Consider the following 12,721-nt stretch of genomic DNA (forward strand, 5'->3'; position numbering starts at 1 on the left):
TTTTTTTTTTTTTTTTTTTTTTTTTTTGAGAGGCTCTCGCTCTGTTACCCAGGCTGGAATGCAGTGATGCAATCTTGGCTCACTGCAACCTGTCTCCCGGGCTCGTGCAGTCTTCCCACCTCAGCCTCCTGAGTGGCTGGACTACAGGTGCACACTACCATGCCTGGCTTATTTTTCTATTTTTTGTAGAGACGAGGTTTTGCCATGTTGCCTGGGATGGTCTTGAACTCCTAGGCTAAAGGGGTCCACCCACCTAGTCCTTCCAAAGTGCTGGGATTCCAGGCATCAGTCACTGTGCCTGGCTGTTTTATTCACTGTAAAAAAATACGAATACAGAAACAACGTGAGCTAACTGTTAGTGAGCACATCCTATGTCTCCTACCTCGTGTCCAAGACTTTACAAGTATCCTCTAGTTGAAGTCTCACACAACCCAATGAGACAGATGCCACTGTTTTGTTCATCTTTATAGGCGAGGCAACCGAGGCACAGAGAAGGGAGGGACTGGTCCACGCTTATGTAGGTGGCCTCAGCCTGAACCCATGTAGGCTGACCCCCTGCCCCACACTCTCATCAAGCATGGTAGTTCTCACAGTGTGGTGTAACCTCAGGGACATTCCCACACTACTGACATTCTGAGGTCTCCCCAAGCAGGCTGAAGGTTGTCTGGTGGCAGGCTGCTGGGGTGTTGGGGGCAGAAGGGAGCGGTGTCAAGAAGACCCTAAGGACTGTGGAAGGGGTGGGGGTGGGTGCTGGGCCTCCACTCACCTCCTCCTGCAGAGTCTCCATCTCAGCCACCAGATGCTGCTGCTCCTTTTCCTGACCAACCCCAGAGAGAGGACAAAGTCTTCATTTCCAGCCTCCTTACCCCCATGTTGCCCTTCTCTCACCCCGGGAACACAACCAGGGCCTGGGTCATTGAAGGACAGGGTTGGGGGAATGGGTCTGGGAAGCCCTAATGGCTCCTGCTATCTCCTTTGTCATGAGAAGGATGGCAGGTAAGATTGAAAAAGTCTAGGGTGAGCAGGGCCTGGAGAGAGGGAGAAAGCCAGGTGACCTCTGCCCCTTCCTACTCCACAGTCACACTCGGCCACTCTGACTCCAGGAAACAAAGAAGAGAGAGGGCACCTTCCTTCCCCTGGGTCAGACCCACCGCCTGCCGGGCTTGGGCCAGAAGGCTGCGATTCTGTTCCTCCAGGCTCCTGGCCAGAGTCTTTAGGTCCTCCAGCTCCTCATCCACGGCCTTGGCAAGCTGCAGGGCCTGCTGGGTGCTGAATGGGCGTGGGGGCGGATGAACCATATGAGAGAGAGGAAGGCAGAGAAGCATAGAGACAGATCCATTCTGAGAGACACTAACAACAGAGAGATCCCAGATGGTGGGCAGGGACAGAGACCCAGAGAGAGGGGAGGACAGAGACCCAGAGAGAAAAGAGGAGAAAGAGACCTGGTGTGGGCACAGAGACCCAGTTTTAACCTAAAAGAGGAGGAGGTTGGAAAGAGACCTAGAGAGAGTGGGGGACTAGAACAGGGAGACCATGATAAACATGAAGAATGACAAAGCACAGAGAGACGAAAGGGCAAATGACATGAAGAATCAGAGAGAGGAGAAGAATAAAGAGAGAAATCTAGCCTGGGTACAGTGGCTCAGGCCTGTACTCCCAGCACTTTGGGATGATAAGGCGGGAGGATGGCTTGAGCCCAGGAGTATGAGACCAGCATGGGCAACACAGTGAGACTTCATTTCTATAAAAAATAAAACAAAATTAGCCCGGCAGTGTGGTGGGCCTGTGGCTACTTGGGAGGCTGAGGTGGGAGGATCACTTGAGCCCAGAGGCAGAGGTTACAGTGAGCTGTGATCACGCCCACTGCACTCCAGCCTGGGTGACAGAGTGAGACTCTGTCTCAAAAAAAAAAAAAAAAAAAAAAGATGTATTATTGACAATTATTTGTGGACCTTCCAGGGAAAGATAAAAAGACCAAAACAGGCTGAGAGATAAGAACCAGAGAGACACAAAAGATAAAAAACAGAAAAGGGAAAAAAAGGACAGGTACAGAGTCAAAGAGCAGGATGCAGACAGCGAGCATGGGAGATAGAAGCCAGGTGCTGCAGGCAGGATGGAGGCAGGGGCGCTGGGGAGGGTGGATGTGGGGTCAAGCCCACCTGCGAAGCTGCTTGCGCAGAGCCAAGATCTCCTCCCCAAGGCGTGCTGACCCCTCCTCAGCTGTCTCCACGCTCCGCTGGAGTTTGGCATTCTCCCCAGCCAGACGTTGGTTGCTGAGCTCCAGGTCCTCCAGGCTGCTCAGCAGGTCAGCTGTGGCTTGCCTAGGGGCAAGGAAGGGGTTCAGGTCACTGTCCACAGCCCCTGCCTCATTTCCCCAGGTTGAGGTAGGTGCTGGTGGTGGGGAGATGCGGCTCTTTTAGGGAGAGAGAAACAGGAGACAGACTCCTCCGCTCTCCCTTCGGCAAAGCCCCGTCCCTCACTCATTTCCCTGAAGGATCCCAAGCCCTACCCAGGCCTCGGCAGGCTGGAGGGGACAGGGTGTAGGCAGGAGGGTCAGGGAGGGGTGTGAGGATAGGTACAGCTCGGGTCTGGGGTCTTCGTCTCCGAAGCTCTCCAAGTTGGCTGGCTCCTCAGCTTCTGGGCATCCTGGAAGGAGACAGACAAGAGGGTGTTGGCCTCCCTGTTACCCTTAAATGTAAGGTGCCCCAAGGCTATGAGGTTGGTCTCTGTCTGGCTCCACCCTCATCTGTGCTCTGGAGGATCTCATGGGCTTTTGGGGCTGCAGTTATACCCACTGTAAAGCCCTACTGCTTGTCTTCTACCTTGAGCTCAGGCTGGATCTCCCAGATAACCCCAACCCCCTACATGCTTTACACCCAACACTAGTCAGCACTTCACCTTCCCCTTCCCAGATCCCCTACCAACCACCCAGCCACTGGGCGGACCTGGCTGCCTCGCTCCCTGTCACCCCCAGTCCAGCAGAGCGCAGACTTCTTCCTCCTGCCCCGACTCTCTGCTCCACCCCTCCTCTCTGTCTCCACACCCTGGCCCTTGCTTTCTCCTCTTGGACCCTCACCACAGCCTCTTCTCTGTCCTCCTGGCCTCTAGTCCCTCCTCTGCTCGCAGCCCTCCCTGGGCCCCCAAGCCTGATGAAGGAGGTTGAAGAGAACTTCCTTCCCTCCCCACCTTTTTTTGTATGGCTAGAGAAATGGAACATGACCACCTTTTTTTTTTAAAGACAGGATCCTGCTCTATTGCCCAGGCTGGAGTGCAGTGGTGTAATCATGGCTCACTGCAGCTTTAACCTCTCAGGCTCAAGCGATCCTCCCATCTCAGTGTCCCGGCTGCGACCACAAGTACATGCCACCACACTCAGCTAATTTTTTATTTTTAGTAGAGATGGTGTCTCACTATATTGCCCAGGCTGGTCTCAAACTACTGGGCTCAAATGTTCTTCCCACCTTGGACTTCCAAAATGCTGGGATTATAGGCTCACGGCTGTAATCATGACCACTTTTTTTTTTTTTTTTTTTTTTTTTTGAGACGCAGTCTTGCTCTGTCGCCCAGGCTGGAGTGCGGTGGTGTGATCTCGGCTCACTGTGAGCTCCGCCTCCCGGGTTTACGCCATTCTCCTGCCTCAGCCTCCCGAGAAGCTGGGACTACAGGCCCCGCCACCTCGCCTGGCTAATTTTTTGTATTTTTAGTAGAGACGGGGTTTCACCATGTTAGCCAGGATGGTCTGGATCTCCTGACCTCGTGATCCGCCCGCCTTGGCCTCCCAAAGTGCTGGGATTACAGGCGTGAGCCACCGCGCCCGGTCCATGACTTTTTTATGGAGCACCTCCTATATGTGAGGTCCTGGGGATATAATGGTGAGCAAACCAGCCAACTAAACCCAGGCGCTGGTGGCTAACTCAATAATCAGATTTCCTTTGCAGGTAGATGTTCCAGTGGAAAGGCCTACAAGCCTAGGAGTGAACATGGGAAGCAGGGAACTCTAGCCAGGGGCATACCAGGGCTTCCCCTTTGCCAGAGGTGTGAAGGATAATGGCCTGGAGCAGTGGCTCACGCCTGTAATCCCAGCACTTTGGGAGGCTGAGGCAGGTTGGGAGTTCGAGACCAGCCTGACCAACACGGAGAAACCTCGTCTCTACGAAAAATACAAAATTAGCTGGGCGTGGTGGCGCATGCCTGTAATCCCAGCTACTCGGAAGGCTGAGGCAGGAGAATCGCTTGAACCCAGGAGGCAGAGGTGGCGGTGAGCCGAGATCGCGTCATTGCACTCCAGCCTGGGCAACAAGAGCGAAACTCTATCTCAAAAAAAAAACCAAAAAAACAAAAAACAAAAACAAAGGCTAGGGGGTTGGGGAGTGAGGAGTGGAGGGGAACAGCTTGAGCAAGGGCCTGTGCTGGGCAGAAGTGGGGCACATTCAAGGAAGGGCAGCAAGACCAGTGGGCCTGCAAATGCCTGGACTAGAGTGAGGAGGAGGTGATGTTAATGATGATGGAGCAGAGGTAGGCGGGGCCTTGTAGGCCTCTCTAATAGGGCTGGTGTGAGGAGGAAGAGTTAGAAACCATCCTCTGAAGAAGAAAACCCCAAAGCTCAGGGAAGGAAGGGACGGAGGACCTAGAAAGTCACACTCACAGCTCTAGGCTACAGTAAAGGTCCCTGGTTCCCACCCTATCCCTTGCTCTGCCCTGGGTGGTAAGTTCCCACACTGTCTGACCCAGGGCCTGCCTGCTTCATTCTATATATAGCAATCTCACCAGATGGCAGTTGCTGGGAGGTCAGAGCTCCCTCGAAGGCGGTCTCCTCTTCCAGCTCTAATCCCCTGTATCAAAGGGATGAGGCTTAGAGCCCCACTGTAGCCGCCCCTCAGTCCTCACCAGCCACAGGCAGGGGGATTGCAGGTGGGAGGAGGGGACCGGGTCAGGTGAGAGCTGGCACCACAGGGTAGGAGGGTGAGGCCAGATGGCAAGTGCCTGCGGCCAGATGGAAAAGCAGGAGAGGCAAGGAGTGGGTTGGGTGAAGGGATGGCGAGGGACCTCTGTCAGCCCCAAGCTCCTCTGTTCTCCAGCCCCATTTTATTTCTGTCTCCCAGACCCCCTCTGCCTCCTCATCCAAATTATTTTGTCCTCAGACTCCCTATCTACCCCTCTGAATCCCATCTCTTCATTTTTCTCTCCACCACCTCGTTCCAAACACAGTAGGTCCTTGGGCCTAAAGGATGCTGGCTCCAGTAAGCAGGTATGAGGTTAGATCTTAGGAAGGACTTCCCAGAGGAGGATGAAGGTGTGGGGACTCACCCACGTAGTTGACAGGCAGCAATCCAGTCACGCATGACAACCAGGAAAGTGTCCAAGTCCACAGTGGCGTTAGGGCCCTCCCCATTGGGGTCCAGGCTGTTGGCCAGTGTTTGGAGGCGTGCATCCTGGGGGCCCTGGCCTGTCACAGCCTCCAGGTAGGCCAGCACCTGGGTCACAGCCACAGTGCCTGGGACAGAGCATGCAGTGAGGGGGTCTGGGGCAAGTGGGGAGTGGTGGGTATGGACTGGCAGCAGCTTGGGAGCAAGATGTCACTGGCTAGGCTGGTGGCACTCCTGCTCCATAGCCCAGTGGAGACACACTGGGCAAGCCCTTTCCCCTCCTCTGAGGCTACTTTCTCACCTGGAAACGGGGCCCAGTCATCCCCCCATCACAAGGTGAACCAGAGGGGATGGACATGGGAGCAGCACCAGCCATGCCCCACTCCCCCATGGCGGCTGCCTCCCTCCCCCATCCTATGACCCCAAAACTCTACCCTCTTCCATCAATGTCCCCCAAGTTTTCCTCATTCTAAAAGGCCTTCACCCCGTCATCCACTTTCTTCTTCCTGAAGCTTCCCACAATCTCCTACTTTGTTCCTGCAATACCCCTAAGAGGGGCCCTAGCCCAGCCTTCTCCCTGAGGCTCCCAGTTCCCAGCCTCCACCCTTCTCCCGCCTGCGCTGGTCCCAAGCACCCCTCCTGCCCCACCACCTGTCCTCTGAGGGTCACAAGCTTCGAATGTGGAGTTGAGTATTTGCTCCTCCAAGCTGACCGGCATCCCCAGCCTTGCCTCCTCAGGCTGCTCGCAGAGGTACACTGGGGAGACAAGAGGGCTCAGCTCACCAGTGAGAAGAATGAGGAAGGAAGAGGGGTGACCCCAGGTCCTCAGCCTCCTGGGCTCTGCAGAGGGGAGGGAATTCACTCAGAGCACCTAGAGTTAGGGCCAGCGGGGAACAGCAGGAAGCTTCAGGAGGGGGCAACAATGTGAGGGTCTCTGAGCTACTTCCCCCCATCTTTCAGACCAGGAAGTCCCCCCGGCTGTCTTTTTGTGTCCAACTGGCTTAGGAGCCCAGAGAAGGACACTCTGAGATCACCCTTTCCTCCTCTCCTCTCCAGCCTCCCAGGCCGGACTCAGAAAGGGACAGGGCGGGGGAGGGCAAAGAAGAGAGGATTCTGGGAGGAGCTGAGAGTGAAGGGGGGCCCAGGAGCCAGGAACAATCCAATAATGCGTGGGCAGCCCAGATCGATCCCGCCTGCTGCATCTCCGGTCTCCCAGCCCACCCTGGGGACCAGGTCTCTCTCCTCCCTGCATCCCTAAGGCGAGGCTGGCAATTGGAGCCCGTGGCCGGGGGCTGAGACATGAAGGGATGGGGTAAACCAGGCAGGGTGGGCAGTGAGGGAATGGCTATGAGCTGGATCAAACCATATGAGTGCGTCACATAAACCTGGGTGCAGAGTCCAGCTGCACATCTGTGGGCAAGTCTGTTCTCTCAGAGCCTCAGTTTCCCTACTGGTAAAATGGGGGGTGGGTGGGTAGAGTGATCCTCCTCACTAGGGCTGAGTTAGCTCTGTGTATGTGAAGCACACATGTGTACACACACACACACACATGTCCTGGGGTTTATTTGTCTACTGTTGTAGCCACAACACCTGCACATAGTAGGTGCTCAACAAATGCTCCATGACATAGGAAGAGATCCTCAACAGCAGGAGCCACTGGGCTGGCCCAACCTCTCTCCCAGGGCTGGAAGTGACCTTCTAGGTTCCCTGCCCTGGCCTTGAACAGCTGGGTGCAGCAGCTCACTGAGCACAGGCTGCAGGACTGGGTAGATCCAGGGGGTAATTGAGGCTTGGCCTCAGACAAGTGGCGGCACTTGGGGCAATGGACTCAACTTCTCTTGGGCCTCGGTTTCTTCCTCTGGAAAATGGGGTTGGTGTTACCTCTTTCCTAGAGAGAAAATGAGATGAAATCTAGAAAGGCTTTGGCAGAGGGCCTGGCACGTGGTGAGGACTCAAGAATAGAATTGAACACTTATTGAGCATTTAGTAGGTGCCTGGCCTTTTCTGAGCACTTTACATGAACTGTCTAGTAGCATAATAATAATCGATGCTATTATAATCCCTACTTTACAAATGAGGGGACTAAGGCATAGAGAAACTAAGAACTCACCAAAAGTCACCCTGTTTAACGTATGAGTCAACTTTCTCATCCCTCTAACTCTTCCAGGGTTCTTTGTAGTCAGTGAAATTTACATCCTCTCTGGCTTGAACCCATGCTCCTAGGTTTGGCCCTAGGGAAGGGGCGTGTGAACTTACAGTTAGGGAAGACACGGGCTTTAGCCCCAGTCTGTTTTCCTCCTCTCGCTGTCTTTTTTTTTGAGACGGAGTCTTGCTGTGGTACCCAGGCTGGAGTGCAGTAGTGAAATCTCCACTCACTGAAACGTCTGCATCTGGGGTTCAAGCGATTCTCCTGCCTCAGCCTCCCGAGTAGCTGGGATTACAGGTGCCTGCCACCAGGCCCAGCTAATTTTTGTATTTTTAGTAGAGATGGGGTTTTACCCTGTTGGCAAGGCTGGTCTTGAACTCCTGACCTCAAGTGATCCACCCACCTTGGCCTCCCAAAGTGCTGGGATTACAGGCATGAGCCACTCCACCCAGCCCCCTCACTGTCGTTCTCATGTTACATGAACAAGGATCATGAGGCCCAATGAGATCGTTCACCCAGGGGGGCTTGCCAGAGAGAGCGAAGCTGGGAATAGAACTCAGGACTGGCATCAGGTCGTGCTGGCTCTGAGGATCAGCATGTATCTGAAGTCGCATCCCAGGATCCCCCCAGGGAGATGCCATTCCTGTTCCTGAGAAAGATCTCCTTCCTCAGTGTCTCTCTCTCTCCTCTATGTCTCTGTCCTTGCCTCTTTACATTTCTCTTTGGCTCTTTCTATCTTTCTCCCAGTCTCTCTTCCCCATGTGCTGTCTCTCTGCCTCCATGTCCCTTGTCCCGGTTTTCTTTCCTGTATCTCAGTCTCTGTGCTTCCCTTCCCATATCTCAGCGACTCTCCATTCCCTAAGCCTTCTATTTCCTTCCTCTGCTATTTCTTTTTCCCTCTGCCTTCTCTGTCTCCACCTCTCCTTCTGGGTGTGTTCCTACCTTTCCTTCCGGAGACTCTGGAAGCTGGCCCAGCCCTTGACACCCAGATCCCGGTGGCTGCACGCCCTCTGCTGGTGCAGGTGAAGTTTAGATGGCCTGTCCCCTGGTTCCCACACCCTGGTGTCTGCCTCTGACCCTCCTACCTGGAAAGCCTCCTGAGGCCTGGGGCTTCGTAGAAAAAGACGCAGGCTGTGCTGTTGATGCCTGGGAGCCTCTAAGAAAGGGGCCCTGCCATCCCCATCAGACTAGGCTCTCTCACTTGGCAGATGAGTTTCAGAGAGGCAACGCCAGTGCCTCCTCCCCACCCCCTGAAGCCGCCTTTCACACCCATTCAGCCTGCGTTCATCCGTTCACTCAACAATAACTGAGCTCCTACGATGAGTCACGAGTTGCTCTGGGGTCCCAACCAATAGGGCAGTCTCTCCTTCTGGAGCACCTCAACTGAGGCGAGTGTGGATTGAAATGCTCTGTTAGTGTAAAGTACACGCTAGATCTTGAGGACTTAGTATGAAAAAAAGAATATCTGAATACATGTTTATATTGGCTTTATACTGGATATAATTTATATATATAATATACCTGTATATATATCATAATATATACATATATATATAATATAGAGGGTATTACTCTGGGTATATAAGGAAAATCTATTATTACCATTCACTTCACCTGTTCCTTTTTTCTTTTAAAAACTATTAAATTACATATGTGGCTCATATTGTACTTCCACAGGACAGCCCTGCTCTAGGGACTGGGAATACCAGAGTGAATAAAACAGACGCTGCCTTGTGGAGCTCATGCTCTAGTGGGGGAGACAGAGACAAAACATGACAGATGTGAGCACTATGAGGAGAAGTGACGCAGGGCAGGGGAGAGAGTGTCACAGGGCAACTGCTTTACATAAAGTAAGAAGTACCATCTGGGCAGCATCTGAAAGGAGTAAGGGGCGCGGCTCTCACACAGTCCAGCCTCCCCACAGGAGATAAGGGGTACAGACAGGTGGGCGGGCATACAGTAGGCACTTAATCCACCAGAGTCCCTTCCCTCCCTTCCACCCTGCACTCATGCAAAGGCTCAGCTACCCTCAGTCACCTCTCCCAAGTCCCCGAGTCACAGCCTGGTGCCCATCCACCCATGGCTCCCTCCTCACCCTCCCCGGGGCAAACAGGGTCCCAGTCACTTACTTTCCACAGTGGGACAACCCACCGGGCCCTCAGGCAGGTCCATGGGCCACCCCTGCTGCTGCGCAGCTGCTGGCAAAGCTACCAGCCTCCCTCCTTCACGGGGAGGGACGGAAAAGGACCAGCTGCCCTGCATACTCCTGGAAGGAGAAGCAGGGGAATGGTGTCCTCAGAGCAGCCACCAAGGGTCGGGGCCTGCCTGGCCCCACCTGTGCTCCAGGACCTCTGGATCCTCCCAACCTGTTTGCCACCCCCGCTGGGACCTGAGCAGCTCTGCTCCGACCTGTTTTATGGATCGGAGGTGTGGGCTGGGGAACGAGGTGGCTGACATCAAAGGGGCTAGTGGGTGGGCTGGGGGGTGTCAATGCCTCCCTTCCTTCACATGGCTCATCGCTGGCCCAGGCTGCCTGGTTCTCTTCCCTGGCCTTTGTCCCAGCCTCCTATCCCCAGGCTTGCCCTCCAGTCTGTCCCCACAGGGCCCCAGAGCCAACCTGCCCCTCCCCTGCTCAGTACCCCTCCATGGCTCCTCGAACCCTGGGGACGGGCTAGACCCTGACCCTGACGCCAAGGCCCTGCACGGCTGACCGCCCACCTCAGCACCCCAAATCGCACACGATGCTCCAGCCACTCTGAGCTACAGACCACTCCCACGCCCAGGACTCTGCCTGGCACGCCCTCCTGCATCCTGCCTCAGCTTCGTGTGGTCTTTTCTGGGAAGCGAGGGGCTGTGTCTGACTCCCGCACGGCCCTGGACAGCTGCCGTTCTTGCCACATCAGCCTGGATTTGGCCGGCTGGCTTCTCACGGGAGTTTGATCTTGCCTCGCCCCTGCTCCCAACCCTCCCATGGTTCCCTAGTGCCCCAGGACTAAGTCCCAGTCCCTCAGGCTAGAGTGGCATGGAGTAGTCTCTGAAGCTCCTGCCTCTTCCTGTCCCTTTTCTCTCCATCGGGCAATCTGTAGGTCTCTCCTCATCGCAGCCCCAAATCTGCTGCTCCCCTGGGTTCCAACTCAGAATGTACACGGTCCCCCAAGCCCAGGCCACCTCCTCCTCATCCCTGCCAGCCCTACTTGCAGCTGCTCTGGGCAGTCACTGAAGCAGTGACAGGAGTTTGGGGGCCCCCATCCTGCCTCCATTCCACCCAGGCCGACCCAATGCCTTAGTGGCCACACTCTGGCCACTAAGAGACCTGAGTGCTGCTATCATCACAGCGGGCATGGGCGCCCCTTGGGGCCACCAGTCGAGCCGGGGCTCGCCTGTCCTCACCCAGCTCCCCAGCACCTGCTCTCCCTGAGCCACGTGGGCCTGCCGCCACTGTGCGCTTCTGGAATGTTCTGGAAACACAGGTCTTTGAAGAGAGGCCCTTCCAGGGTCTGGAACACTCTGCAGGGTGCAAAGGGGGGCGATGGCCTTGGCCGGGCCCTGGCCCACGGGCTGGGTTTGGGACAAAGTCCTGAGGGACCCCAAGGGTGTTGGTTGATCTCGGGGGTCTGATGGGACTGGGACGGGGACACTGAAGCAGGATGGGGCCCTGGCAGGAGCTCTGGGTGGTGTGAGCCTTGGAGGGCTTTCAAGGGCTCTGACAAGATTTTGGGGGGGTCTCTGGCTGAATTTCTGGGGAGTGTCTGGCTGGATTTTGGGGGGATTTCGATTTCTGTGGGGGTCTCCGACTGGATTTCAGGGGTCTCTGGCTAGGATTTCGGGGGTCTTAATTTCTGTGGGGGTCTGACTGGATTTCTGGGGGCTCTCTGACTGGATTCTGGGGGCTTTGATTTCTGGGGTCTCTGGATTTTGGGGGTCTCGATTTCTTCGGGGGGTCTCTGGATTTTGGGGGTCTTGATTTCTGCAGGGGTCTCTGACTGGATTTCTGGGGTCTCTGGCTGGATTTTGGGGGTCTTGATTTATGCAGGGCTCTCTGCATTTCGGGGTCTCTATTTCTGGGGTGTCTTTGATGGACTTCTGGGCTCTCTGAGGGAATCTGCGGTCTGACTGGGTTTGGGAGGGACCTGCCAGGATTTCTGGGGATCTCTGACAGAAGTCTAAGCATCTCTGCTGATTTGGGGAGAGTAACAGGATCTTGGGGAAAGACTCTGGCAGGCTCTGAGGGACAAGTCTGACAGAACTTCTAGATGATTCTGACAGGATTTCAGGGGTCACCTATAAGATTTTCTGGTGGACTCCTTTCAGTATTTCTGAGGGGATGTCAGGATTCTTTTTTTGAGACGCAGTCTCACTCTTGTCACCCAGGCTGGAGTGCAATGGCATGATCTCAGCTCACTGCAACCTCTGCCTCCCACGTTCAAGCAATTCTCCTGCCTCAGCCTCCCGAGTAGCTGGGATTATAGGTGCACGCCATTACACCTGACTAATTGTATTTTTAATAGAGACATGGTTTCACTTCCCCGGGATGGTCTCTATCTTCTGACCTCGTGATCTGCCCACCTCGGCCTCCCAAGTGGTCAGGATTTTTTTTTTTTTTTTTTTGAGATGGCATTTCGCTCTTGTTGCCCAGGCTGGGGTGCAATGGCGCGATATCGGCTCACCTCAACCTCCGCCTCCCAGGTTCAAGCGATTCTCCTGCGTCGGCCTCCCTAGTAGCTGGGATTACAGGCGACTGCCACCACACCCAGCTAATTTTTTGTACTTTTAGTAGAGACGGGGGTTTCTCCATGTTGGTCAGGCTGGTCTCGAACTCCCGACCTCAGGAGATCCGCCCACCTCAGCCTCCCAAAGTGCTGGGATTATAGGCATGAGCCACCACGCCCGGCTTGGTCAGGATTTTAACAGGATTTGGGGGGCCCTGACGCAGGGGAATCTCTCCCACAATATGGGGGGCTTCACTAGGATTTCGGTAGGGGCTGGGAAGGGCCACTCTGGGGAACCTCGCCACGGGGCAGGGCGCACCTGGAGCCACGTCCTAGTCTCGGGACACAACCGACGGCCACGAACGACGAACGGCAGTTGAGTTGGGGGGAGGAGTGCGTAAACTTTTCCCGCCAGAAGAGCAAAAGGAGGCGAGGGGTCGCGAGTGCGCGTGCGCAGCGTCTGGGCCCCGCCCCTCCCCGCCCGGGCTCCTCCTAAGACG

General features: G+C 55.1%; 1 protein-coding gene across 1 annotated transcript in view; it reads right to left on the reverse strand.

Moving 5' to 3' along the window:
- CCDC155 (coiled-coil domain containing 155) overlaps positions 1-12,644 on the reverse strand; it is a 34,425-nt gene extending 21,781 nt beyond the window's left edge. The window contains exons 1-9 of the mRNA XM_011946390.1: positions 12,541-12,644; positions 9,642-9,778; positions 6,018-6,122; positions 5,308-5,494; positions 4,768-4,832; positions 2,580-2,646; positions 2,160-2,321; positions 1,152-1,269; positions 767-817 (exon numbers count right to left, since the gene is read on the reverse strand). Coding sequence (XP_011801780.1) covers positions 767-817; positions 1,152-1,269; positions 2,160-2,321; positions 2,580-2,646; positions 4,768-4,832; positions 5,308-5,494; positions 6,018-6,122; positions 9,642-9,774 — 888 coding nt within the window. The 5' untranslated portion in view covers positions 9,775-9,778; positions 12,541-12,644. The remainder of the gene's footprint in view (positions 1-766; positions 818-1,151; positions 1,270-2,159; positions 2,322-2,579; positions 2,647-4,767; positions 4,833-5,307; positions 5,495-6,017; positions 6,123-9,641; positions 9,779-12,540) is intronic.
- Between the last annotated feature and the right edge of the window lie 77 nt (positions 12,645-12,721).

This window comes from Colobus angolensis, unplaced genomic scaffold (genome assembly GCF_000951035.1).
Source record: "Colobus angolensis palliatus isolate OR3802 unplaced genomic scaffold, Cang.pa_1.0 Scaffold25, whole genome shotgun sequence".
Classification (NCBI taxonomy): domain Eukaryota; kingdom Metazoa; phylum Chordata; class Mammalia; order Primates; family Cercopithecidae; genus Colobus; species Colobus angolensis.